We start from the raw sequence: 27737 nt of genomic DNA on the forward strand, positions 1-27737 counted from the left end.
TAAATTTACTGACAACATGCCAAAAGCATATATACAGTGTATATATATATGTGTGTAAGCTGACAATGGTAATACATTTTCTTTATTTCTCTTCTAATATTCCTATTAGTAATATTCAATAAATACAAATTACATGAAATAGAAAAATGTGGCGATATGCAATGAAAGAAAATGAAACAAAAACAGCTGTTGCTGTCTTTTGCAGAAGAATCACTAGCACATCCCATCATTACCATTCAGTCACAAGAGAAAGAGTGTTCTACCCTGTTAGCATTAAATATTCATATCGTATGTAAATCATTCAAACCCTTTTTGTGTGTCACTTCATTAAAATGTTTGTTATGAATAAAAAGAAACGATAAAAACGAAGGAAACAAAAGAGTAAAACAGATCAAAAGCATGATGTGTGAAAAGAAATAAGCCTTTCCCACTGCATGTCACTGCATTGTTGGATTTGTGTCTGTTCTTAGTGCTGTACACCTATATCTCTTTCTGGTAAGATCTGCATTCCACGTTATGGAATCAGTGAACTTCAGTGCATTATTAACGCTGTGTGCTTTTGTTACAGCCAAAAGGAAAATTATGACTAACTGGCACAGCTTTACTGCATGTTCTCCTTTGGCTCAAAGATGCAAAAGATGTGGGAAAGGCTAAGACAGTGACCTCCACAATTACAGTCAAGGTCATGAAACTACAGACAAAATCAGTTGCATTTCTGGTATAGCTGCAAACTAAAAGGCAGTCCTCCGTCCTCATTTGGGATGTTAAGAATGGAAAAAAAGGTAAACAGCATGAAAGGAATTGAAAGGCGGATGCAAAACTGTGGGAAACTGGCTGAAGCTCCTTGACAAATTTACAACCTTTTTTTTCCCCCACCAATAGTGTTTAGTTGCCATTGAGACACCTAGTGGATGACAGAAGTAATGCTCCTTTCATAAACATGAAAGCCCCGGTACTGCCAATATTGTTTATTATGGATAAGAAAAAATGCAAAGTATTAAAATAGTTACTATTTAAAAGCCAGATTCTTTCTTCAAAAGTTTGAGTACAAAATTAGAACTCTAATGATATTTTTTTTACATATTTAGCTTATTTTTACTGAAACAATTAAAACATATTATCTCTCTGCAATGAACTTACATAAACTTTATAGATTGGTAGAGGAAAGCCCTGGCCTGTCACATACAAAATCAAATCTGAAGTAAAAATTGAAATCTTCCACTTCCATGAGCAGCTACATTTTATGATGAATGTTATATTCTTCCCCGGAGCAGTCATTCAGTCGTCCTGTTCCATATAAAGCAGCCGTTTGTGTTTTGCAGAATCTTTGTGTTTAAAATTTAGCTTTAATGTAAGTTACACCTTTCAGTTGTACGATCAACCATTTTATTTCCTTTAGCTTCTCCAAAAACATTGAAGACCCTATACAAGTCTAACTAATCCTCTCTTTTTTCCCTTTCATATACAGTACTTTAGTGTTATTGTTAAGACTTTTCATTCTGTCTCCTGTGACAATAATTAACATATCTGATACTTTTTTATTACATTTCTATAGTGACTCAGGCAATCTGGGTGACTGTCTAGGGCCCTGAGGCCACCATTAGGGTCCCTCAATGTGCAACACAACAATTGTTCGTTAATCTGCATGGTCAAATATGAGCCAACAAAATACCCCCAGTTGTGAGTGTAAGTGTAGCAGTTTAACTGTTAATACAGTAAATGTATCTCACCTTGAATGCTATTCATTTCACTCAGTAAATGGTGTGATGATAAATTGTACTGATTTTTCTTTACATCTTACATTAAATGAAACATTGCACCTTTACTTGCCTTGCAAACTATGTTGTGATAGTTTAAAATTAAAATCGTGTAGTTGCAACTGATAGACACGTCGTCTTCCAAAATGACATACCTATTTGGAACTGAGAAAGGGAAGTACAGAACAGGAGACAGGGATAAGCCATCTAAAAGAGGTACTCCACATCAAGTCATTGTAATAATGCATTTGTATTTGAACTGGGTTTGGGTTTGTCAGATCCATGTAATCAGTGAACGGTAGATAATTCTCATTTTCTAGCTAGACATGTAGACTACTTGATGAGTTTTTACTAGAAGCCAATAGATTCATGTTTCTGGTTATTACTTTCAATGTTAAAATACTGTACATGTTATCTTTGTAAAATGGATACTTCTTGCGCTTGCTTGTACAGTAAGTTACTTATTATGTGTTCTTCAAAGCTGGTTAATAAAAGTTTTATAGCTTTATAATTAATCTATTTAATTGTTCCAAATAGTAAAATAATGTGCAAATTGTTATCTGGAAGGGCATCTTTCCAAAATTTTGCCTAGTACCCCCACAAAGCTGATGTAATGTGGAATTATCTCTAGCAACACAGGAAGAGGGACTGGCAATTGGAACTGCTGAAATTGAAGTTTAAACCATTAAATTGGTTTAATAATCATTTTTTATATTATTTTTACTCTATTCATAAAGCAGTTCGTGGTTTCGGTGGTTCAGTGGTCTTGCAGTAAAAGAAAGACAAAACAATATGAACACTACAATTAAAACAATCAATAATGCAACAAAATGCTTTTGAAAGAAACTCAACGTTGCTATGCAACAGCACACCCATATAAGACATAACAGAAGTATTTAAAAGATGAAAATGAAAAGCATAAAAAACTGACCCAGTTAAATCAATAGTATAACTAAATTATACATTAACTGATTACATTATACATACTTTAAAGATTCTCTTTAAGCATGTTTTAAAAGTTGAGTCAACACTTGCTGAGCCTCTAATGAATTTGGGCAGTTCCACAGACATGATGCTTTGCCTAAGAGTTATCTGTTGCATATGGATCCTGGTCTTTAACAGTAAGAAGACCTTGAATCTGCATATCTCACATTAAGGTACTTTAAGGTACGTTAAGGTACTTAATGTGAGTAAGTACTTAAGGACACAAGTATTTTCATACTTGTGTCCTTTAGTACTTGAATTTGACTATTTATACATGCATAGGTGAACCTTAACCGATCATTTAGTGCCGCATACAGAATGTGAGCAAGAGAAACTAAAAGTCCATTCATTTTCACTGTGATATTTACAGAAGATGGGTGTTATATGCAGTGTGCTTCTTCAGACTACTCACCTTTTATCTTAAGAAAGTCCTTTTGGATACTTATAATAATTTCAGACCTACGTCTCTAAAGTGCAGAAAACGCAAAAATAGTATCTGATATGGTCTTCAAGAGGATACACAATAAGCATAGCAGTGAATACAAAGGACATCATGGCAACAATGTGACCAAGAGGCAAAGTGCAAATACTACTAAAGGTCCTAGCACCTAACCCTGTGGAACACCTTGAGCAGCTGGTACAACATCAGATTTAAAACATCCAACCATAGATCATATAAAAGGCTATACTTAAGTGCAGAAAGAGAAAAAAAAAATTAAATGCCCCAGAGTAAGAGGCATATTCATTAATGATCTTAGCAAGGACTGGTTCAATACAGAGTCTTTGTCTAAATACTGACAAAAAAAAGTGCTCTTGAGACAGAAGATTAATTTCAGCAGTCACAGTCTGATCCACAATTTTTGTGAAAAAAGGCTAACTTGAAGTGTGTTAGTAATTGTTAAGTACTTGGAGGTCCACACAGCACAATTCAAGCCTACATGACAAAGGCCAGATTTAAAGGATTAATACTAATAAAAGTAATTAAAAGTAGCGTCTCAAAGCGCTTTACAATAAGACAATAAAACAAGAAGAGGAGATAACAGAATAAGAACAATAAAAAACAAGGGTTTACAATGCAGTAGAAGATTCAAAGGGGCAGACAAAGGCATCAATTAAATAAAAGCCTTCTGAAGATTTTGAGTCTGGATTTGAAAGCACTCTGGGAAGGTGACTCTCTGATATATTTGGGATTATAATTCCAGAGCTTTGGGTCATAAGAAGAGAAGGATCTGTCATTCAAAATACTGTATATGGACAAACCTGGGAGACATACAGGAGACCACATTCAGATGAACAATAGTTGCAAGGTTGAGGGTAGGAAGATAATAATTTTAATAAGTACTAAGACGCCAAGCCATGTAGAGCCTTACAGGTGAGTATGAGGATTCCGAAGTAAAAATCAAAACCCGACAGGAAGCCAGTGCAAGGACTCCAGGAAAGGAGTAATGTGATCACTCGCACACAACCTGTCCAAGTTCTAGCGGCCGAATCCTGGACATACTGAAGTTTGTGTAGTATAGATTTAATTTGAAATTCAAGTACAGTGTCATCCACAGTTACTGCACTGTCTTTATATACAGTAGTTGATGGGAAGTGACAAGAGTGATGACTACAGTCTTGTCGCAATTTAAAGGAAGGAAAATGAATCATCCAGGTTTTTATGTCATAGTGCAATTAGAAAGTGCAGACATAGCGTGAATGTAGATCTGAGTATATTCAGCATAGAAATGATAATTCAGACCATGTAATCTTAATAGCTGACAATTGGAACATGCACAGTAAATGCTGAATAGTATGGGGCTCAGTATCGAGTCCTGAGGAACACCAGACTTAATGAGTCCGATTTCTCATTAAGCTAAACCCACCAAGAGAGACAAAGTGTTGACAATCAGTAAGGTAAGAGCTGAACCATTTAAGAGCAATGTCAGGAACTCTAAAAAAAACTCTAAAGAAGAGAACGTAAGATGTCATAGTTAAGACTGTCAAAAACAGCACTGAGGTATGGAAGAATAAGGATGGATATTTTAATAGGAACCAGAAACCATAACAAGATTGTTAGTGACTTTAACCAGGGCAGGTTCTGTGCTGTGCAATTGTCTGAAACTAGATTGGAGGGGGTATGATGAGGTTATTTACAATGATGATTATTTAATTAAATTGAGACAGCTTGTTCTAAAATTTTAGCAAGAAAAGTTAGGTTGGATATAGGATAAAAATTGTTTAGATTATCCCGAGACATGTTTGTGAGATATTTGGTTTAATTCATGAAGTAACAGAAAAAGCAGAGAAGGTAGCTTTGGGAATCCAAGGCATAGGTAGTAAGTCTCATTTTAGTTACTAGCTTAGTCACATATTAGCAGCATTAACAGCAGTTAAAGGAGAGAAACGGGAACTGGAAACTATGAAAGCAGGAGGTGAGATTAATATTAATATGTAAAGAACTGTAGGATTATCGCGACCACTTATATGCATACTGATGTTGTTCATTAGCTTATGCAGGAACAGCCGGCTATGTCTTCCTCCATGACGCTAAAGACACCGTTCTGATGCCTTTCTTCAAGTATAGGTCATTTGTGTACAGGGGGAAAATAAATTAGACTAATTACTGTGCAGTTTTTATGATCTCCTTCGATAAAATAGTTGAATTAATCAAACTCAGTTTATGGAAGCTCACAGTTCATTACCTGTTAACATGAAGGTGAAGGAACTGCCAAGTCCTTCAAAACAGTATTGTCTCTTCATATATGTTAACCATTTTAAAATGCTTGTGAATACCACGGGAAATATGAAAATGTACATTATCAAAATAAATGAAGTTATTTTCTTCATGTTATGCTACATAAAAAGTTTGTTTGTAAATGTTCACAAAACAATAGAAATTAAATAAGTAGCAATACTCTTCTTCCAATGTTATTCATATATATCCATGCTGCAGTGTTTTGGACCACTTTTCTTTACTCGACATGTAAAACTTTGTAAGTGTGACTTGTTAGACAGCACCTCCGTGTTTCTGTCATACTGTAGAACTAATTAATTCCCAGGGCAAATATTCCAGGGACCTCTTGGCATCTTAACCAGTTCTTTCAAGCGATTTACAGTTTTCAGTGCATCCACAAACTCTCATACTACTTTATCACATTCGTGTCTAGAGTCTGTATAGAATATTTAGTCACTTCAAGATAGAGAAAGAGTAATAGAATGTGGCTTGGCAGAAAAGTCACCTTATGACATTGGCATTCTCTCTAATCTAGTCACAGTGTTGGAAAGAAATATGTATATAAGCTAACAATGTTTCTTATCTCAGATTGAAAAGGGAAAAGGGAGTGGCTTCTCGAAAAGTGGAATCATTAGTAAATAAGCAGAACAATGTAGCCCCTATTTACAACATTGTCTTGCATTGAATATTAATAGCAAGAACTCTTTGCTGACAGACAATTAGTTCACTCTAATGATACATTTAGCACTGCTAAACCGCTTTTTATTTTTGCCTTTGAATTTATGATTTGATTGCGCAATATGGTTTCCACTCTCCAAGAGACAGAAACGGCAAAAAAAAAATGTTGTTACCAGTAAGAAATTATTTAGATGATCACGGATTATATTCATGAGGCAGTAACCTCACTGCTTAGCAACTCTTTGTTTTCTAAGGAGAAAAGAGAAAAACAAAGCTTCCTATAATTAAGTAGATTAGTTAATTTAAATCCTCCAACAACGACTGTTTTTTATTTGATCTATGAACCTATCTCCACTACTATCACATTTCTTCCTCTAAACCTTATAAAATAAGAATTTATCATATATGATTATGAAAGGCTATACCAGCTCTCATAACTAGGTTGCAAGTCAGTAGATTTTACTGCATATGAGTTTGGATAAAATATCTCAGCTATGTGTGCCTTATGCAGTATCTGCACTAAAGGGTACAAGTAATTCTTGACTTTCCTATCATTGTCTATCTTGTCTTAAATGTGGATTCTAACTGTGCTATGCTTAATACAAAAATAAGTAATAATAGTAAAGCTAATAGTAATATTATCCAATTTATTGTCCCACTTGATTCATAAGGATAACTTAATGAATTTAGTCTGTGAATTCACAAAGAGTTTTGTCTCTACAGCTGTTAGAGATAGGAGATGGAGTTATTGATCCTAAAAACTAATGCAGAACACATCCTGGAGGAATAACAAATTTCCTCAAGCAGAAGCTAGACTTCATCCGTAATTTCATAAATCAATTGAGAAATGTTTCAAATTAACAGAGAGGTCATTTAATTGACTAACATTTTCACCCTCTCTTAGGATTTCATATTGTGCAGTCACCAGAAGGGTTAAGCAACATTCTTTGGTAAGTAGGTGGTCCAACAACAGTTGTAAGAACTGTTTTCCACATGCAGTGTGACACTTTCATCGGGCGATAACTTAAATATCTAATTGTTATGTTCTTTTGCAGAAGCACTTGCCCATATGTGGTAAGAAGCATTTTTTTAAAAAACCTCTATGCATGGTAAAGAATTAACACTTTAAAAAGTACCTGTGGGTAAGTAAAGCTAACATTAAACCAATACAAGTACCTACCACAACAATCATGGAGTGGACCTAGTTGTCCACCTAATTTAATTTTAGACCTCCTTTTATAAAAACCTGCTAACAGATTTGCTGCTGTCATTTGTATGTTCCAGTACGATTTTTCCCAAATGGTTAGAGATATTGAGCAAACTATACAGGAGGTATTATAATACCATTGTAATAGGAATGTCCAATCAAAATAATAGGGATAGTCTACTTTAAGCTACAGGTATGTCTCAATTACAACTTCTATAATCTGAATTTTAACTATTTTGGAAAAAAAACAGATGGAAATTATGTTCACATAAATGTTACAGGATATTAATACTGTTTCTCTACAAAGGCATATATGATTCATTACTTTGCAGAAGTTAAAAATGGAATACCTGTCTGCAGTTTAAAAAACAAGCTAGTAATGATTCCTTCATGTCATGGGGGAATGTCAAATTCAAAAGATTTCACATGGTGTTTTTAAACAGAACTTTTAAAATTCACATTTTCCTCAAAAGGACACAAACTATACATATTTTTTAAATATAATTAATAAAAATATTTGAAAATTCTGTGAAACCTCCAAATATTGGTTTCAAACCTTAAATAACAGTAATTAATTGTCAGACACAATTGTGTATCTTAATGTAATGGAACTCAATCAGACAGGCAGGAATACTAACAAAATGAAATAGCAACAAAGAAAATGTACTTTAAGATTCAGTAATTCAACATATACATTGAGCTGAATTCTGTTTTGGAAACCTACAGGCTGTAAATCTGGTACAATCAACTGTAAAACTGTAGTGCCAGCAAATCCAATATGTGAAAGATAGTACTTGGATGACAGAGACTTGTCAATTTAACAAAATTGTCTCTTTAGGGACTGCAGAGCTAGCACCTTCAATATGTTCAATACTGGAAACTTTAAGCCGGTATGTTCAATATGGTGATTTTAATACTTGGATGCCAACAACTATAAATACAGCAGTGCTCTGGGAATGACCATCCAACAGCCAGAAAATTCAATGAGAAAACAGTTTAGTGCCCGAGGCCTTTTTGTATCTGAAAAATTAAGCCACTGCAAGAGCAAAAGATAAAAAATGCAAACCATTTCAGCTTTACAGGTTTCAATAGCTACCCACAAATTTAAATTATAGCTTAATTTTTTTTCCCCCATCAATAGCTTTCCTATTTTGTTCTTCAATGCTTTTAAGAATGCATTTAGAAAATACTGATGACCAAAGGGTGGGATTCAGTATTGGAAACTGATGCAATTACAATGTAAAGATATGGACTCAAACAAGCAATCAATCTCCTGTTATTCATGGAGAAAGGCTTTTCTCTTTTTTATCCAGTAATAGGTCATATATACATGACCAAAATAATGACACATTATAGAATATGAGGATGCATGGATATTCATTCTGAAAACAACATTGTATTACAATGTATGACCTTATTAAACTTTATATTTAGTGATATGAGAAAACTAGAAAAAGTTTGCAGAAGCCAAACTTTTAGAAATGTACTGTATACAATATACGTTTCAGACGTATTTATTTGATGTTTTTTACATCTCCTTTTAAGTACCTTTTCCATTTTAAGGACATTGAGAGGTAAAATATCTGATGAAAAAATGAATAAAATAGTAAATAATTCCTTAAGAGAATGTTATAAAAGTACAAGTAGCAAAAATATTCCACTCTCCTTATTCTTTTGTTAGATCAAAACTTAACTCTTTTAATTTAATGTGTATTTTATTATATTTTTCAATAAAAGTAAAATGTGAAGGGTTTTATTAATATTTTGCAAACACAATCTAACATGTTTGAGTGTTTATTCTGAATTTTTTGCACACTGGCATAACTTTTTAAAATGTATATATAAGTGTGTCTTTTTCTAGAGCAATTTCTGTGTTGTAACTTTTGTATTATTGTTCCATCTTAGACATTTAAGGATGCATTTATGAATTTGCTGAGCAGTTACATCAATGTTTTCCTAATTCATGTTTTTGCAAACACAGCAAAAAAAGAAAACACAGTACATCTCCTTTTCTAAAACCTTTCTGAAACTTTAAGATTTTAAATTGAAATAATAGTGTGGAAAGGTCTAGACTTTGTTGAAGTAATTACAACTAACTTCACTCTGCTGGGGTACTAATGCTGAAAGACAAAATAATAAAGGTGGATATATTTAAACTCTTTGATCCTGATATTTAAAAAAAAACATCACAAGAATTCTACTAAGATTTCACTTTTTTAGCACCAACGGATCAATCAAAAGGAAATTACATAATATACAGGACCATAACTTTGTCTAATTATTTGAAAAAAAAAAAAACACATTAATTCCCAATAAGGAAAGCTGCCGTTTTTTCAGACAAAGTTGAACTTTTATCCAAGTGATGGAGTACAAGGGAGAGGTGGTTTAATCTTTTTATTTTCTATATTTACACCTGTATTTTTGTGCAGAGATGGGATGCCAATTGGGACAGCAGAGCAGCCAGTATATTGGGTAAGGTGCATATATGTAGAATATGATATACACATATATTGGATACATGTGTATATATTTCTAGATCAGACCATGTCTAAAACGAGATCTTGTAAAAATAGATCTACTATAACCTACCTTAACTACATGCTTGTGCTTGAAGGTGTGTGTTCAATTGAGGTCCTTGAATTGCGTGAAATACCATCCAGTTTGACCTACAATTAGTTTAACTACAATCTAATCTGCCATTTCCTCCGGTTGACTAGAATTATACTAGCACTACTTTGGAATTCTATGTAAATTTATAATAAATTTAAAATAAAATTAAAAAAAACAGTCACAAAAATCCTTTCTCGTGGGAATTCAAAGCGCCTTGCTATAAAGTACTCATTTGTTTTCGTGTTCTGACAGTAGATAGTGTGTCCTAGCTGTCTTTTCAGGGGTTGTGCTCTCTACAGTGATTTATAAATTCTACTGAAGTTATTAAAATACCTTCCAGTCTCAGAGGTCCCAGAATATGTCCTTGAATCCCCAAACCCCATTTAATAAATAGACTCTACCTGAGGGTCATGGACCTCTACAGGTGACAGAGACCATTTTTATTCTTGAACTTTCTACAACAGAAGAGAGTGTTGGGTAGTTAATCATTCCTACAGGGAGTGTTAGTGACTACCATGTAGTGAGAGGCAGTAAACTTTGTAAGGAATCTAAAACCTCTAAACTGTGCTGCACAAGTCATTTTATAGTAGCCCTGTAAAACCTCTGCTGTTTAACTCTGGAGCTCAAAGGAAGTTTCTTAAATTTGAGGTGGAGTAAATATTTCCTGAAAATGTCATGATGATTCAGCTTTTATTGCAAAATCAGGTTTAATCAGGTTTTAAGTGAGTGTTAATGAATTGACAGCATTTACAGTTCATTCAATATTATAAGGTCCATTGTACTCTTTAGCCATGTTCTATTTATGGGTTTACCCATATTTTACTGCTTTCTCCCCTCTGGGGAGGATACTGCTACAGTATTTATTTACAATGTTCATGATTTAGCTAGAAGACCTCTATGGGATAAGAATCTGGTTGCTTAATTTCACATATAACCTACGTTTTCACATATAACCTAAGATGAATTGCTGGTGGTCATACATTCACAGCAGGCTAACCCCAAAACGGTGTACTTACAGTAAGCTTTTAATAAGAATACACCCTGTGATTTTCTAATCAGCTCTCAAGGAGAAGAAAAAAATATTTATATTTCTTCTCAATAAGACCATATAAGTAACACATCTTTTATTATATCAGGTCCATTTAAGGTTTATTTCATGCTGAAAAGAGAAGAAAAGAAACACAATGTTTTGGCTGTGGAGCCTTCTTCGGGTGAATGGAATAAACTTTTACTTGTTCCTTTGCAGCCTACGCATGCAGATTTACTGTAGTAGCTACCTACTTGAACTATGTTATTAATCTGTCTAATTCCGTCAATGGTAGATCCAAGAAACTCTACGAGGTGGCTTAAGTTTTTAATAGATGTCTATACACATACAGTACAGTACCATGCACAAAGACATATATTTTAATACAGAAAAACAAGATATGGGATAAGAGAAAAAATAAATGGGATAAAATGTATATTAACTGAATGTCTGTCAAACATAAAAAGGTCTGAAAGAAATATTAGTACTTGTTTGCAGAGCAAACATGGACTAAAGAGCTGTGCTTAGTGCATATGTCAGACTGCACTTTTTCTGTATGTTAGAGCTGGATATGGCATTGAAGGATATGCTGATATATTATTAAATCATTTTTATAAGCTTTCTTCATTCTCCTGGTGCCACTCTGTCATGTATCAGGTGTGTACTGTACATGTTCCCGCACAGATAGATTTTCATCATCTCTACTGTATCTGCCTTTCCAGGTTTTTTTCTATGAATACATCAAACAATGGTATGGTTTAAAATGAATTTATCATTAAAGGAGATATTTTCCTTGTTTTATTGATCATTTTAAACATTGTAGTTTTAAGCTCTTTTCAGCTTAAATAAAATAAAAAAGGAATAGTTTTCCTTTTTTAAATTTGTGGTAAAGGTGGTGTTTTGCCAGACAACAAATTAGAATTTTAATAAAGTCACATATCTTGAAGGCTTCTAACCTATAAGAAGCTGAATATGTGACTCATGACATACTTAGGAAAAAAGTTTCTTTTTTTGTCAGCAGCAACTTTGCAACAAAAAAAATCTATATCTTGATGTTCTACCAATTCCAGAAGGAAAAGGAGATGCAGTGTAAAAAGTTGTAAAGACCAGCTGTAGTCAGCAACTCTGAAATCCATGTTAACACAGGGTAAAGAACTGTAGCTTGATCTCAGAATCAATTGGCAGAAAGCCTTTCTACCTAAGCCTTTCTCATTAATTTCTTTGTCTTTTGTAGTTTACTCCTCCTCCTTACATTTCAAATATTAAATGAACAATGTTTCAAAAAATCTCCTTCCAAATCCAAGCAACACTAATCTTTATGCACACCCCTTTTTACCCTCTGTTTCTGTACTAGCAGCAGGAGCAACAATTAAATTGAGCATAGGTGGCAAGAAGTGCCAATGCATGAAGTGCATTATCATCTGCATTTTACAATTATGATCCAACCTCATAAGATGTTACAAGGGAAATCAGTGTACAAATAAAATGATATAAAAAATGAAAAATTGATTTCTTACATTCTGGTAAGATGTGCTATGTCATTCCACATAAGGTGTCTGTCTGTGTGTTTGCTGTATGCTGTATCTGCATTGCAGATAAAGGTTATACTATTTTAAACACAAATACCTGCTTACGTGCAAGATGGAACAGTAGGTAGTTGCAATAGATTATGGATGATTTCAATAACATGAAAGTTAAGGTTTAAGAAAATCTTTTATTTTCCCCTTTGCACTTTATTATGATTCACGTACTTTCAATTAGATTGTCTCAATACAGCAAATAAGCACAGCATTAGTGCAGTGACACAAAATGATTTTGTAGTGGCTTGGATATCCACTTTTATTATGTCATATTATTCTAATCTCTTGAAATTGCCATTTTTAGTGCTTTAGTGCTTGTAGCAGCAGGTGTGGTGAACATGAATGCTTGTACAGAATTGATAATATGCTTATGTCAGGGTCCACAGTGGACTTTTGTGTTGCTTGTACTTAAAATAACATGGTATTCAAACTAAGCATTTCTAATCCTAATTTATATTTTGTCTGGTAGATTGTGTATCCAAAACTAAACAGAACTGGCATGAATGCAAGAAAGAATCATTCAGACACAAGTAATATGTTTTGAAACACAGCCAATTCTAAGAAGTTGTTTTGAAAATACTAAAAATGTCAAGATGAAGACATGTTACCCTGAATACCGAAAAAGAAGGAAGGAAAAAAATTAACATTAGAGATATTTAACAGAGACATAAAGAGGATGTTTGACAGTAAACCTCATAAATCACTTTTTTATACATGTGGCAGTGAAATGGAACTGACAACAGCCCCAGGGACAGGCTGCCACATAGAGACTACCAGACAAGAAGAAATAAATAAAATAAAATGTGTCAAATAGTGGGAGAACGCAATAGGGGAGAGGCTGTCAGGGCTATGCTGCTGCCTGCAGACATTACTAATGGCTATTTAAAAATGAGAAGTAATGTTTGATATGTTGATAATATGAGTACTCACTTTATCTTTGTTGGGACAGATTCAGTAATAGTATCCTAGGCCAGAATGCACTTTAACTGAAGTGCAGGAACCTGAACTTAGGTCAGTTTTTCCTAGTGAAAAAGAAATTAAGAACAACTATGTATGAATTGGTTTTGTAAAGTCTTGGTTTAAATACTGTACTGTGGTATTTTTAATCACATTACTGTGTGTGTTTTAGTTGCAAGTTACTGTAATGCATTGCTACTGTAATTGTTTTATTTGTATCTGTCTTATTTTTTCCTAATTGAACTATCGACAAGTGATTTTGTTTCTGTAAAAATGTGTGGAATTCTGTACACAAATAGCATTCTAAATTAGATTGATTAACTATTCCTTTGTCAACATGGTGTTTTCTGCAAGTCCTCTTTGTGTTAGCTGATATGGCTCAACTGTGCTGTGGCTTCTACTGCTTGTGGTCATGTACAAAAGTGGAAGTGAGCACTTCATTTCAGTGGCATGATTTAGCCATGACATTATTCTCTTATGTTAAGGAAATTTGCATGGTTCACATATCCTAAAATTGTCTCAGACCTCTGTAGAAAAAAAGGAATATACTGTTGCACAATTGCACAACTGTTGACTTTGCTGTCTAAGGAAGACAGACCATAATCAATAAGCACACATCCAAATTTAACCCAAGTTAGTGGTCCCTCTAGGGAGAGGTATTGGCAAGACAATGTAGTGAAGTTTACAGTATGTAGTACAGTAGATGTACCTGTTGAATGGATACATAAAGAGCTTTGATCCAGAGTCCTACCTGTTTATCTCCTTGCATGAGGTGTAAATAATATGATAAACATGAGAATAAGTTTAAAAAAGATGATTATGTGTGTCGTATTAAAGCAGCAACACCTGTTTCACAAGAGGTTGTACCACGTATTATAGTGAGGGAATTGTATATTTCAAAGTGCTATTATGTTTATCTCTACTGTAGTGGTTGCAGGCAAATGTTCTCAGGCTGTAATGGCTGTGAAAATTTCTCTGGCTCACCTGGGAGGGGGATATGGTACAACATTCAGGATTCTGCCTCCATCTTACATGGTGGAAGAAACAGGGTGTGAAGGCCTCTTACAAAACTGAAAATGGACAAATGGGAATTGAGATAAGGTACATGACATTCAAAAAATTCTACTACAACTATTGTTGTTGTTATAGCTTCTCTGTAACTTTAACATTACATTAATTTGTAAAGTGCCTTACAGTATATGCATCCATTTTCTAATTGCTTCGTACAGTTTAGGGTCACGGGAGAGTTGGAGCTGAACCCAGCAAGCAATGGGTACAAAACAGGATACACCCTGAATGGGACTCCATTTAAATACAAGGCAGACATACAGACACAGAAATGCACACACACACACACCTACAGGACCAATTTTCCCATTAGCCTACCAGTATGCCTGTGGACTGTGGGAGGAAACTGCAATACCCAGAGAAAACCTACGCAAACAAGGGAAAGACATACAAACCCCATGTAGATACCACCCCAGGAATTGAATCATGGGCCCCAGTACTGCAACATAGCAACGCTAACCATTGTGCCATCTTGCAGCACCATGCTCAATAGCATATTCTCTTAATTCTTATTTCCATTTTTAAACATCCACTTCAATATATATCCTGAATATGGCAAATCATGTATTAGCAATGGTAACAGAAAAACAGGGATGATTTTTCATCTGTAATACTATATTTGCCTTGCCCCGTGGAGTTTGAACATCTTCTGGAGGTGAAAAAATCTTTTATGAAGTAATATGTTTATTTTCACATTTTAATTGGCATTTAGGTGCAGCATACGTAAAAACTGTACTATATACAGTACATTCAATTTTCTCTTGAAAAGCCTGATAAGAAACTTTTGATCTTGAATAGGTAATGTGAGGTGAGTAAGTACTGTCTTATTCTAGTGGGTCCATTTCCTTGGTAGTGTTCCATTTCTTAGGTTTGAAAATCAATCAGGTATCTAAGATGGTTCACAAAGACAAAGCAGCACTGGAGCATCTCTAATCCCTTTTGGTCTCGCAAGAGTTCTGCAACTGAGTTCTGCAACTGTGAATGCAGAACTCAGATTAAAACAGGACTAAAGTAAAGCACTCACAAAGTGAGTGGAAGCAAATTAAATAAATCTGTGTAAAGGGATTCCCAACTACAGTCTAGAATACACCAGGTTTTCTATCTCTCCTTAAGTTCTATATACAGTAGCTCTTCAACTGGGAGTGTTAAATTGATCCAATTAAAGTTTAACTGAACCAGTTTATCCCTTCCCTGCAGCCTTAAGATGCTGACAATTTAAAGTGAGACAGAAAACCTACTGGAATCCAGATCATGAGGTCTAGAGTTGGAAACCTGGAATATCTGTATACTCCTTTCGGTAACATGTGTAGGGGTAACTTTCTAACCAACAAATCTTGAAAATAAATGATGGTTAGGAAAAAGGAAATTTACAACTTTGATTATTAATCTTCAAGACATTTGTAAAAATCAAAATAAACGTGTCCTCACCCATTTGTTAATCAAACGGAAAGTATCAAAATATCATTTTGGAGGTGATATACTGTATGACATTGGAGGTGTCCTTTGTGATGCTAATCCCTTTATTGTCCTTAACATTTTTCCAGGCTAGTTTTTTTTTAAGTCACAGTTCTCCCATAGAAGGCTTGTTGAAATATTTAAAGGGAGCAGTTGAGAATGGTCCAAATATGTTAAAAAAAAATAAATATCACTTGAGAACTTGGGCAACCAATCTGTCATAACTGGTTGGTCACAGCTGGTGGTCTGTGGATGTCTGTCGGCTCTGCTTATGAAAAGTAGTGCCGTTGAGAAGACTCCATGCACTCATTCTCTGATAATCTTTCCAATCATTTCATTCCTTTTTTATAGATGTTGCAAGCTCACAGTATTGACAGAAAGGAGGAAAGATAATGAAGACATTACCGTTGATCCATGACATGGACAATCTCAACATCTACACAAATCTATATGTATACACATATTCACTGTCTCTGCATGTCACATAAAACTGTCTGTGACAGAAGTTCAGCAGTACTTGCTGAAGAATATCAAATACAAAGAAATGTCCTGTCCAAAGGTTCCTAGTCAGTCTTGTTGTGCCTAGAGACTCCGTTTCCAGATCACCTGGCACTCGTGAGGTATCCACATGTACACAAATTCAAACCTTTCGCTATCTAAACAAAGGCGATAACTCTGGTTTCCTACATAAACAAACTAGTTTGGAATTCTGGGGATAGCTACAGTATACTTGCTCTGTGGGTGCACACACAGAGTAAAGTAAGGTTGTTCCCGTATTATCAAAATTAAACATTAACTAAAACCAAACACCCGTTTTTCTTTGTTTTAGAAGTGAGATGAAGCAAAGTGATGATCAACTCACCGGTTTCAAATAAATAAGTTGTTTGGATTTCTCACCGTAAAATGGTTTCTCCCACAACCTGTAGAACACAAACTTTGTTTCAAACTGCCTGTTTCAGAGTTGCGCATTCGTGGATTGATTTGTAAGAAGATGCCGTTAAGAGGGGGTAGTATTTTCTTAAACAACATTTATGTACATAAAAGGAGTATGATATTTTATTTTTGGTAATAATACGTTCATTATTTAGTTGTGTACTCAATGGAGAAATGTGTATTTCAGAATTCTGATTATTATTTTGTAAAATATTTTTTGCTTTATAGTGGAATATTCTAGGGGGAGGAGTTTAACCTAGAAATGGAGCTCTTCAAGATAGGAAGGGGGAGTTAGGAGAAAGTTGGTTGTGGGGTAGAATAGGAGCTGCCTACAATAATCTATTTTCTTTTACATCAGTTAATATATATATATTATTGTACTATAGCTTTATGTTTTTTCCCCCTTGGTTAGTTTGTATTTTTTAGTTTGTTTCTGGGGTGTGGACTTTGGGAACACAGTTCCTCTTAATAAACACCATTGCACATCTTTGCAATTGTGGCTGTGCCATTATTGCTGCATTCCATCCACACCTCTAAACTCTGCAAGGAGGCGACGGTGACACTTGTACTGTAACTGAGAAATTAAAAACATTGTTCCTCCTGACATTTGTTTAGAATATTAATTCCAATTCAAGAAATTACAAAAATACCCCTGTCTATAAACCATGAATAAAATCACCTAAATGGTAGATTTAATCTTTAGTTCAACTGACCTTTACATATAGGCACATTAAACTGTATATTAAAAGTCCCACCATTCCCATTGGAGAGTTTTCCAGAAACAATATGAAGATTTTAGAATAAGTTGGAAAATCATACAGTGACTGTGAAAGCACATGAATGTCAATGTTTAAGAGAGAAAATGTAGAGTAAATGATATTTCCATAATTTATGTCAAAGCAATTGGTATAAATTAAAATATGAAAGACATAGCTTAATTCAACATAATTACTTGTGCCATTAGCTGACTTTCACTTTGTGAATAATTTAAAAAAGATCATGTTTTCAAAAAAAATATTTCATTTCAAAACCTTATCCAAACAATAATTATTCTAATGAATTGCTTTGGATATAAATGAAAAATAGTTCTTTGAGTGTCTTTAAGAAGGAAGAAAATACAAACAACCAAAATCAGTCTAAAAAGTTGGTAAAACACAGTTTCAATCTTGACTTAACATAATAAGCATCACTGATATTGTTGATATTGCTTCAGTGTGTTTATAGTACTTTGTAATGTAGTCTCATAAAAGATTAAATTAGGCAAGCTGTTAATTACCTAAGAGTAAGAGCTACATTGGGAAAACCCGAATAAATTTATTTTTCCAATTTCAACTACAGCACACCCTCTGAACTTGTTAAAAACCAGAATCACAGCCTATCACCAAAAATGAATCCCTCTCCTAGCCTACATTAACTGTACAAAAGAGGTATATAGTGTCTAACCACTACAACCAGAACAAAAAGAAAACGATGTATTACTTTAATATAAAGAAGTGTAATGCACTCTATATTACATTAGAAAACAGTGTTCCAAAATAAAATAAGGTAAATACAACCAATTACTCAAATACAAATAGTGTACAGCCTATAACATATCACTTGTTTTTTTACATTATATTTTCAACATAACAGTATGCATACTATTTTGATTTCCTTATTCAGTATGATTTACAAAGGAGAATTAAAAAAACGAATAGGTTTATATAGTCTTATGTCTATTTTTTTAAAGCTCTAGCTATTAAAGTAATAAATGTAGGTTGAATTCTGTATCTACTGTAACTTCTTTACACATCAGTCATAGTAACTATTGCTTGTAATGTATTAACTTAAATGGCGATGGTGGGTGTTCAGCAGAACTGAGTCAGTCACTGCGGGTGCACTGAATCATTGGTGTGGTCTGTCACTGATACATCAGACCATCTCAGCAGCATGTTCTCAGTGCCAAGGAGAGAGCTGTATGTGTACTCTGGCATAGTGGCAAAATCAACTAAGGTCCACAACTTCCATAACTATACAGTAGTTTCTAATGGGGAATCAGTTATAGTCTATGAAGACAGCAGTTTCCAACTATTGCAGGGAGACAAATAAGTTAAAATAAGCTAATTGGCAAATAAACTTGACTTAACCTATCTGCCAAGTGTCAATAATTAGTATCTTTCATAGAATAGCAATCCTTTCCTCTTAAGCAAAAGTTATCACTGAATTGAATCAAGGATGTTTAGTACAGTAATGATGCCTATTAAGAGCTGAATCAACCTAATCAAGTAGGTTAACCAAATACCTGAACTTAGAACCATAAAACGGCTAACAGTTCTGATTCACTTCATGACAAACACCTTTGTAAAACTGAGAGAAAAGATCTTGACCTGCTTTTCAACCTTTTGTTTTCTTTAATTAGAACTTTCCAATTTAACTTTCTTTTCATACAGCCATAGTCTGGAATTGCCAACTGTTATAATTTCATCTTATTGTAAAAACAATATGAGGGTACTGCATACTGTACTTTTATTATGCACTTTCATATGCAAAGTACTCATGATGTAAATCCATATAACTAACTACACCGCCGGCTGTGTCCACCAATTGAGGGAAATCCAAGGTAATTAATCAATCAAAGTTTATTTATCAAATGCACAACAATACAGCGTGCAGCAGTAATTGCTGGCAATGAAATGTCTTTTCTGTGAGCTCAACAGAGGGAAATAAAAATAAACATCACAAAATTAAAGTTACAGAATCAAGTTACATAATAATAGTGCAATAAAAATTTAAAAAAAGACTCAATATAAATAGAACTGCTACATATCCAGGGTGTATGCAATACATTATGTCCAAATAGTACAACATGCAGTGTGCCAAATACAATAGAAAACTGTATGTCCATGTAACCTGACCTGGATCACCTCACCATGTAACCTGACCGTGTCACCATACATAGAAGAGGTGGAGCAACTAGTGGACTGGTGCACAAACAACAACCTATCTCTTAATGTAAACAAAACAAAAGAGATAATCATGAACTTCAGAAGAGCCCACGCTGATCACTCCACACTGTACATCAACGGCTTCCCTGTGGAGACAGTTAGAAGCACCAAGTTTCATGGAGTGCACATTACAGATGACCTCACAGTCCCTCAATAACACCTCCCTAGCCAAGAAAGCACAGCAGTGACTCTATTTCCTGCGGCGAGGAGGGCAAACCTTCCCCTGCCGATTCTAACCACTCTCTACAGAAGCACCATTGAGAGCACCTTGACCAGCTGGATCACTGTTTGGTTTGGGAATTGCAACGCTTCAGACCGCAAGACCCTGCAACGAATTGTGGAAACAGCTGACAAGATCATTGGAGCCTTCCTCCCTCCCCTCCATTTCTGTCACCTATCACAAACGCTGCATACACAGGGCCTCCAGTATAGTAGATGACCCCTCCCACCCCTCCCATAAACTCTTAGTGTACGGGCCAGCTCCACCAGACTCCATACCAGCTTTTTCCCACAGGCTGTCAGGCTCCTCAACACCCTGGAATCTACTTGCACCCACTCCGATTCCAGAAACAAGGTTTAAATCCCCCCAGTGTGTTGTGCATATTGTACTATGTATTGCCTTGTAATTTGCACTATATCAGTGTCCTGTCTGTCCTGTCTGTATTTGCACCGTGGACCAGGAGGAACGATATTTCGTGCCACTGTATACTTATATATGGCTGGAATGACAAATAAACGTGAACTTGAACCTGACCATTTAACAAAGACCATTAGTGTGGTTTCTGAAGGTGTTTTTTAACAGTCTTATTGTCTGGAGGTAGAAGCTGTTCCGTAGACTTTTGGTCTTTGACTGAATGCTTTGTTACCTTTTACCAGACGGTAGGAGAGAAAACAGCTTCCATACCTTGCAGTGATGCAACCAGTCAGGATACTCTCAATAGTGCACCGGTGAAGTTGGCCTGGATATGTGATGGCACGCCTCTAACCTGCGGAAATACACTAGGCACTGCCGTGCTGTTTTGACCACGATGTTGGTGTGGTGAGACTGGGTTAAGTCCTCTGTGATGTTAACTCCCAGGAACTTAAAACTGCTGACTCCCTCCACTGCATTCCCATTAATGTAGATAGGTGTGTGACCTCCTCCCTGATGTTTTCTATAATCCACAATCATCTCCTTAGTCTTACTGATGGTCAGAAAGATGTTGTTATCCTGGCATCATGCTGCCAGGGTTTCAACCTCTTCCCTGTATGCAGACTCCTCACCATTTGTGATCAGACCAATGACCGTTTTATTGTCTGGAAACTTAACGATGGAGTTTGAGTTAAGCCTGGCGACACAATCATGGGTAAATAAGGAGTAGAGGCCTTGGGGGACTCCAGTGTTTAGAGTCAGCGTAGAGGATATGTTAGTGCCCACCCTCACCACCTGTGGATGTCCTGGATCCAATTACCAAGGTCCTGGTGTTAAATGCTGAGCCGTAATCGACTGTTTCGACCCCGTGTGTGTCAGTATGTTTTATTTTGTTTTTCCACTTCCTGTTTCAGCTACCCCCCCACATTGGTCCATCACTACACCATCATAGCCATTGTGACATCATCTTCAATCAACTCTCTACCAATCAGAACTCATCTTCTTCAGTATTTAACATGGAGGTTATCAGAATGAGGGGGCCTTCTCGCTCGACTTTGGTTTAGCTCAACTCGGCTCCGATTTTGCTTTGCTTCGTTTCGCTTCGGCTTCTTCTCTCTTTGTTTTTGTTTGTTTTGCTTCGTGTGTTTTTTTGTATAGCTTTGGCTTTGTTGGTTTGTGTTCGCCTCCTTGTGCTTTCGTTTGTTTGTATTATCCTTTATTTTGCCATTACCTTGCCCAAACGTGTTATATCAACCTCTGTGCTCTCTTGTACCCTGTTCCTTGTGTCTACTCTCGTTTTCCCTTATTAGTATTCGTGGTTCACTTGTGTATTTGAGTGAACTTTTGTGTAAAGGGTTAGTTAAGGTTGTCAGGTACATTGTGCACACATAGTTGGTCTTTGTATTTGTAACACTAGTTTAGGACGGGTGAGTGGCTTTTGTCTTGTATGGTTTTGGGTAGTTAGTGAAGGTTAAGCTAGGGCATTAGAAGACGCCAAAGACCGAGTGTTTCAGGTTTTTGTTTTGTAGTTAGGTCAGCTTTCCCTCACTTTATTAGCTAGCTCCATTTTGTTTGTTTTCTTTCCTTTGGCACTGCTCAAGTTTCTTATCCCTGTGTATTATTTTGTCCTATGTACGTATTAGTCACTTATTCGATTTTTAAAATAAGTCACTTTTGCACCAAATTTATTGTCACACTTCCTAAGTCCCTCACCAGAAACCCACCTGCATCCAAATCCATCATAAATGTTACTGCCCTTTACCCCTAGACCCATGGGGTCGTAACATCAACAAACAGCATTCTCACATAATGCCATGTGAAAGGGTAGTATGGAAGGCAGTGGCAATAGCATCCTCTGTTGATCTCTTCTGGCAATATGCAAATTGTAGTGGATCCAGGGAGTCAGGCAATTAAGAGGTGATGTATGTTTTGACCAAACGCTCAAAGCACTTCATGATAACTGATGTGAGTGCAACTGGGCAGCAGTCATTCAGGCAACTAACTCTGGGTTTCTTAGGAATAGGAACTATGGTGGTTTTCTTAAAGCAGGAAGGAACTATAGACTGAGCAAGAGAAAGATTCAATATGTCCAAGAAGACATCTGCCAGCTGGTCTGCACATGCCTTCAAAACACGGCCAGGCACAGCATTAGGGCCAGGAGCCTTGTGTAAATTAGTCTTTTTAAAAACGTTACACACATCCGCGCTGGATATGATCTATGTTATTGACCACAAACCAAGCATAGAATGAATTTAGCTCATCAGGAAGAAAGGCAGACTGTTATGTGATATAGCTGAGTTTCGCTTTGTAGTCTGCAATGGTGCATATTCCACTCCATACTGTATGTTCCAGGTGTTGCAGCTGTGATAATATGACTCTAATTTAACTCTATAGTTGTATTAAGCTATTTTGATGGCTTTTCTGAGGTCCGAAGTGTAATTGGATTTGCTGAAAGGAGGTCAGGGGAGGGCTTTGTAACAATCCCAGAAGGGAGTGTAAACATTATCCTACGTGTTTGTTCCACGTGTAGGGTAGTTGATATGTTGATGCAGATGAGGCATTGTTTTCTTTAAGTTTGTGCTGTTGAAACCACCAGCTGTGATGAAGAGTGTGTATTCTCATGTTCTCATGTGTCCGTGTCATTCATCCAGTGCACTTGTTGTATTTGCCTGTGGTGGAATATACACCACAGTGAGAACTACTGACGTGAACTTCCTCGGTAGATAGAGAGGGCGACATTTTAGTGTCAGGTTTTCAAGGTAAGAGGTATGATAATCTCCACGTCTGTGCACCAGGAGTTGTTTATCATGAAGCATACCCCGCTGCCCTTGTTTTTACCCGAATCCATTGTTCTGTCGATAGATGATAGATAAGACTTTATTGATCCTGAAAGGAAATGGATGTGTTACAGCAGTGCAGCCCAAGACAAGCAAAAAAACAGACATCAGAATAGACGAAAAATTAGAATACGTACAGTAATACAAAATAAATATAAAATAAAATAAATAATAAAAATACATAGGTGTGTGCAAAATATGATCATAGTCACTGTGAAAAACAATAAAATATGTGCAAAATGTGCATAGGTATAGGTCCTGGCGGTGGATAGAAAATCCTCCTGGGAGGATAGCAGAGTCCAGTATAGATGGGTCAAGCCAGGTTTCGGTAAATAGCCTTGTCTCAAATCAGTGACCGGAAATCCATAACCTGCACCCAAAACGTTATCTTCACAGCTTGAACTATTTGGTTAAATGCTGTACTCTTTCAGTTCTTAGGTCTTACTTTAGTTTTGGTTGCCCACAATCCAAATACGTTGGAGAGACAACATCTTGCAAGTTAAGACAAAAAGTTGAGACAGACTTCTTTATCAACTCAAAAATCTCCCTCTTTGCCAATAGGTGTCAGAGGTTATCACTGCCCTTACTTCCTTGACATTCTGCGTGACTCCTATGAGAGTGAAATGAAAAAGTAGCTCAGTCAAAGTATTTGGTTATGTGAAATAAAATGCCAAGTAATAGAAAGCATTTTCTAAAACGTGATGTAAAGTACAGTACCACTTCCATTATCAGTAGCAATGCACTGTGAATGTACAGTACAGTAAGAGTATGAATACTGAAAAGATAGTCACAAGGGATTTCTCAGATTGCTTAAAATAGCTACATATGTTACATTAATTTGCTCCTGCCACTTTTATATTTGAGCGTTCCCGAAATTATTTCACTTAAACAGAACTACATAATAATTTTTTTTAAAACCTGACAGATGCTTTTTCTTTGTATGTAGCGATTGTAATTTGCCTTTCATTTTACAAATGAACAATTACAACCTGCTATTAATCCAACAATGAGAAATAGATTAGCAGGTTGCAACAGTGCTCAGTTAAAATAGGGCCATTTTCCTCTTTATTTAAAAGAAATACATGTTGCCTGAAAGAGTTTTTGATACATAAGTATATAATTTGACAGCATTGTTAATACCCAGGAAAATCAGCAAATGTCTGCCGTTTTGTAATGACAGATCATTGGTGTCTTTTTTTTATAAAAGCATTACATCTCTGATACCAACTTAAACCAAAATGATATTCCATTCAAAATGCATGGAGCCTTCACTATTTTTTTCCTTCCTATGGGAAACATATTTATTCCCTTTTTAAATACCTGTATCTAGATCATACTGTATATGTATTAAAAGACTGGAATAACTATTGTGACCTTATCACTTTGCCACTTTTTATATTATTATTTTAATTGATGGAAGCACTGAATATAATGTAATGTTGTGTGCTTCTTTTGAATGTATACACATTTTGAATATATAAGATATATAATATATATAAAACCAAATAACGTTTTCTAAAATACTACTGCATACAGAATGCTTTGGAAATCTAAAGATTTCAGGAGAATATTGATCATAAATCCCAAGATGGCCAGTTAGTTTGTCCTTCAGAGCCAGTTATTTTAAAAGAAAATTTCTCTCCAACCTACAAAATGCCTTGAGTTAATAGTAGATCTGAACACAAGGAGCATTTCGAATGTACAACCCTTTTGTGAAAATGAGTAACCTTTTGAGACACATGCCACCCTAATGCATTCTGTGAAAATGTACTATAATTTATCCTGGGCTGATTAAATTCTGTTTCCTGGAATTATAAAGTTGAGGTAAGATGGTAGATTAATTGCTCTCTGTTCCCCAGAGATCACTGTTAAACTCAACTCTACATGAATGTAGTGTTGCAGTCTCTCTGATGATCTCCATCTTGTTACCATCACAAAGGGTCTCCATATAGATCTTCCAATCCATTTACAATCCTCCAGTTCTGTATGAAGCACACTGGCTTGCATAAATATGGAAAGAAATAACAAAGATCGGTTACAGACTCATTTCCTAAATCAGAAAATGAGATATGTACATAAGCTCAATTTTGTAACTTGACTTGACAGCACAAACCTGAGACACTGCACAATAAAATATGTTTCAGAAGAGAGAAGTATGAAAAAATCTAAAATATCGCCATGAATCAACAGATGATTAACTGCTGCAACATATGCTGGAGTGATTTTCTCCCATAAACCTCTACTAAAAAAACTATCTCAATAAAGAAAAGTTTTTCCTACCTTCAACAGATTCTCACTTTTCTAATGCCCATTTAGCACTTCCTATGGTGAAGTAGTTCAAGTAGGTAGGTAGTGGTTATTGACACCCGAAGAAGGCTCCACAGCCGAAACATTATTTCTTTTTTTATCTTTTAAGCATGGGATGTACTTGTTCCTTTACTTCCTATTGTGTTTTATTTTAATAAAGGGTGTGTTCAGATGAATAGGGGGTAAGCAATGGTGAGGTACTGTACAGTAATGCAGAGCAGATCTACAGGTTTCACCATCACAGCAAGTAAGGATTGGGGGATTGGATGTTTTTAATATTGCTTCATGCACATGAATTTCAGTGTAAATATTCGTTAACCATGAAACATGGCACCGGATATATCCTTGTCTGTTTCGTGTTGCGGGCTCTTTGTACCTAGTCTGTCTTTTTAGCAATTATTAACAGTTGACAAGTGCTCTTGGACATTGGATTAAAATTGACTTAAACACAGATATACAGTATCTTATTTGAATTTAAATCAACTATCTTGGGTGCCTCTGCATACGGACCCCCCACCTGTGGTGAACGCGAAGGACGCGGAAGCATGGTAGATGGGGAGGACTTCAAGCAATAGTGAAACAAGTTGGATGAGCTAAGGGGCAGGTTAAGCCTTGAGCAGGACATCAAGGATTGCTGTATTCTCTGTCTGACCGAGACCTGGCTGATCCTGACACCTAACGTAACATATCTTTATCACCCTTTACAATTTCTTGCATTAGGAATTTGTCTTTTTGCATACCCCAGCTTGCTCTCCATGAGACCCAGACACACAGACAGGGAGAGAAGCTTGGGGTCAGAGTGCAGGGTCAGCAAAACCAAAGAGCTGGTCATCGACTTTTGAAAACACAACTATTCACATCAATGGGGCGGCTATAGTTAGCAGGGTAAGCAGTTTCAAGTTCCTGGACACCTTCATTACTAAAGATTTAATGTGGTCCCAGCCTGTAACTGGAGCTACAAAGAAGGCACACCAGCACCTTTACTTCCTCAGAGAGTTGAATAAATGTGGTCTGTCTTCAACTGTCCTTATCACATTTTACATGTGCACTGTTGAGAGTGTGCTCACATGTGGTATTACAGTGTGGTTTGGCAGCAGCTCGTTGTCTGACTGGATGGTGTTAGAAGGGGTGATCAGGTCAGCCCAGTCCATCATTGGAGTATAGCTCCCCTGTATTGTGGACATTTTTACAAATTGCTGTCTCGGGAAGGCTGGAAGTGTTGCTAAGGACAACAATCATTCTGGTTTCTCCCCCCCTCCCCCCTTTCCCTCTGGTAAGTGTTACAGGAGCATAAAGGCACAAATGTCCAGATTCAGAGACAGCTTCTTCCCACAAGCTGTCAGATAACTGAACTCTACCCCTACCACTGGCAAACACTGATGCATTTTTTTCTTTTCACACTGCTTGACTGACTTTTTTTAAGTTACAGTATATGTTATTTAACTGGTTGTTGTTCCTGCTGCTCTTCTGTGTTTATGTTTTTGGTTGTCTCTGTATAGGAGCACACATCCAAATAAGCTTTTCATTGCACTTGCAATATTGCATATAACAAACTGAACTGAACACACATATTGTATATGTATACATTTGCACTCCATTTCAATTTGGGATTTGAATGAGCAGTTATATTTTTGTCTTTTACATTTATTTTACTCAAATTGCATTTCCTAATCATTAATTTAAATTTATCTACATGTTGTTGACTGCAAAGGTGTGGTTTATAATGAGATTTTTAACAAAAAAGGTATTTGAAGCTACATTACTAAGAACATTACTAAGAAAATAACCTTGCCATTGTTACCTGCTGAATTATTGATCTTGCCTTTGGCTTATTCTGATAGATTATCAGTGTTTTAAATTGCATTGCAAGTAATTTGCAGTGGAGTGCTTGTTGCTGTCTGATTAAGTCCCTCTTTCCTTGCCATATGGCTTTCCTACACTAAATAAATTAATGGATACCACATAAAGTTGCACAGATTCTCACAGATTTCTGTTGAAGGAATTAG

General features: G+C 35.8%; 1 protein-coding gene and 1 long non-coding RNA gene across 4 annotated transcripts in view; one reads left to right on the forward strand and one right to left on the reverse strand.

Moving 5' to 3' along the window:
- The window catches only part of LOC138239236 (uncharacterized), a 34306-nt gene extending 17308 nt beyond the window's left edge, over window positions 1–16998 (reverse strand). The window contains exons 1-3 of one of the 2 annotated variants that reach the window (XR_011189714.1): window positions 16902–16998; window positions 14501–14586; window positions 13490–13581 (exon numbers count right to left, since the gene is read on the reverse strand). This is a non-coding gene — a long non-coding RNA (uncharacterized lncRNA). The remainder of the gene's footprint in view (window positions 1–13489; window positions 13582–14500; window positions 14587–16901) is intronic. The other variant, XR_011189715.1, reaches the window with a different exon arrangement.
- insyn1 (inhibitory synaptic factor 1) overlaps window positions 1–27737 on the forward strand; it is a 49765-nt gene that overhangs the window by 11442 nt on the left and 10586 nt on the right. The window contains exons 2-3 of one of the 2 annotated variants that reach the window (XM_015343619.2): window positions 7040–7085; window positions 9772–9814. The exons of the other annotated variant lie outside the window; for it this stretch is intronic. Of the exons in view, the coding sequence (XP_015199105.1) occupies window positions 9779–9814 (36 nt within the window). The 5' untranslated portion in view covers window positions 7040–7085; window positions 9772–9778. The remainder of the gene's footprint in view (window positions 1–7039; window positions 7086–9771; window positions 9815–27737) is intronic. 2 annotated transcript variants of the gene reach the window in all.

Source organism: Lepisosteus oculatus, chromosome 5, assembly GCF_040954835.1.
Source record: "Lepisosteus oculatus isolate fLepOcu1 chromosome 5, fLepOcu1.hap2, whole genome shotgun sequence".
NCBI lineage: Eukaryota > Metazoa > Chordata > Actinopteri > Semionotiformes > Lepisosteidae > Lepisosteus > Lepisosteus oculatus.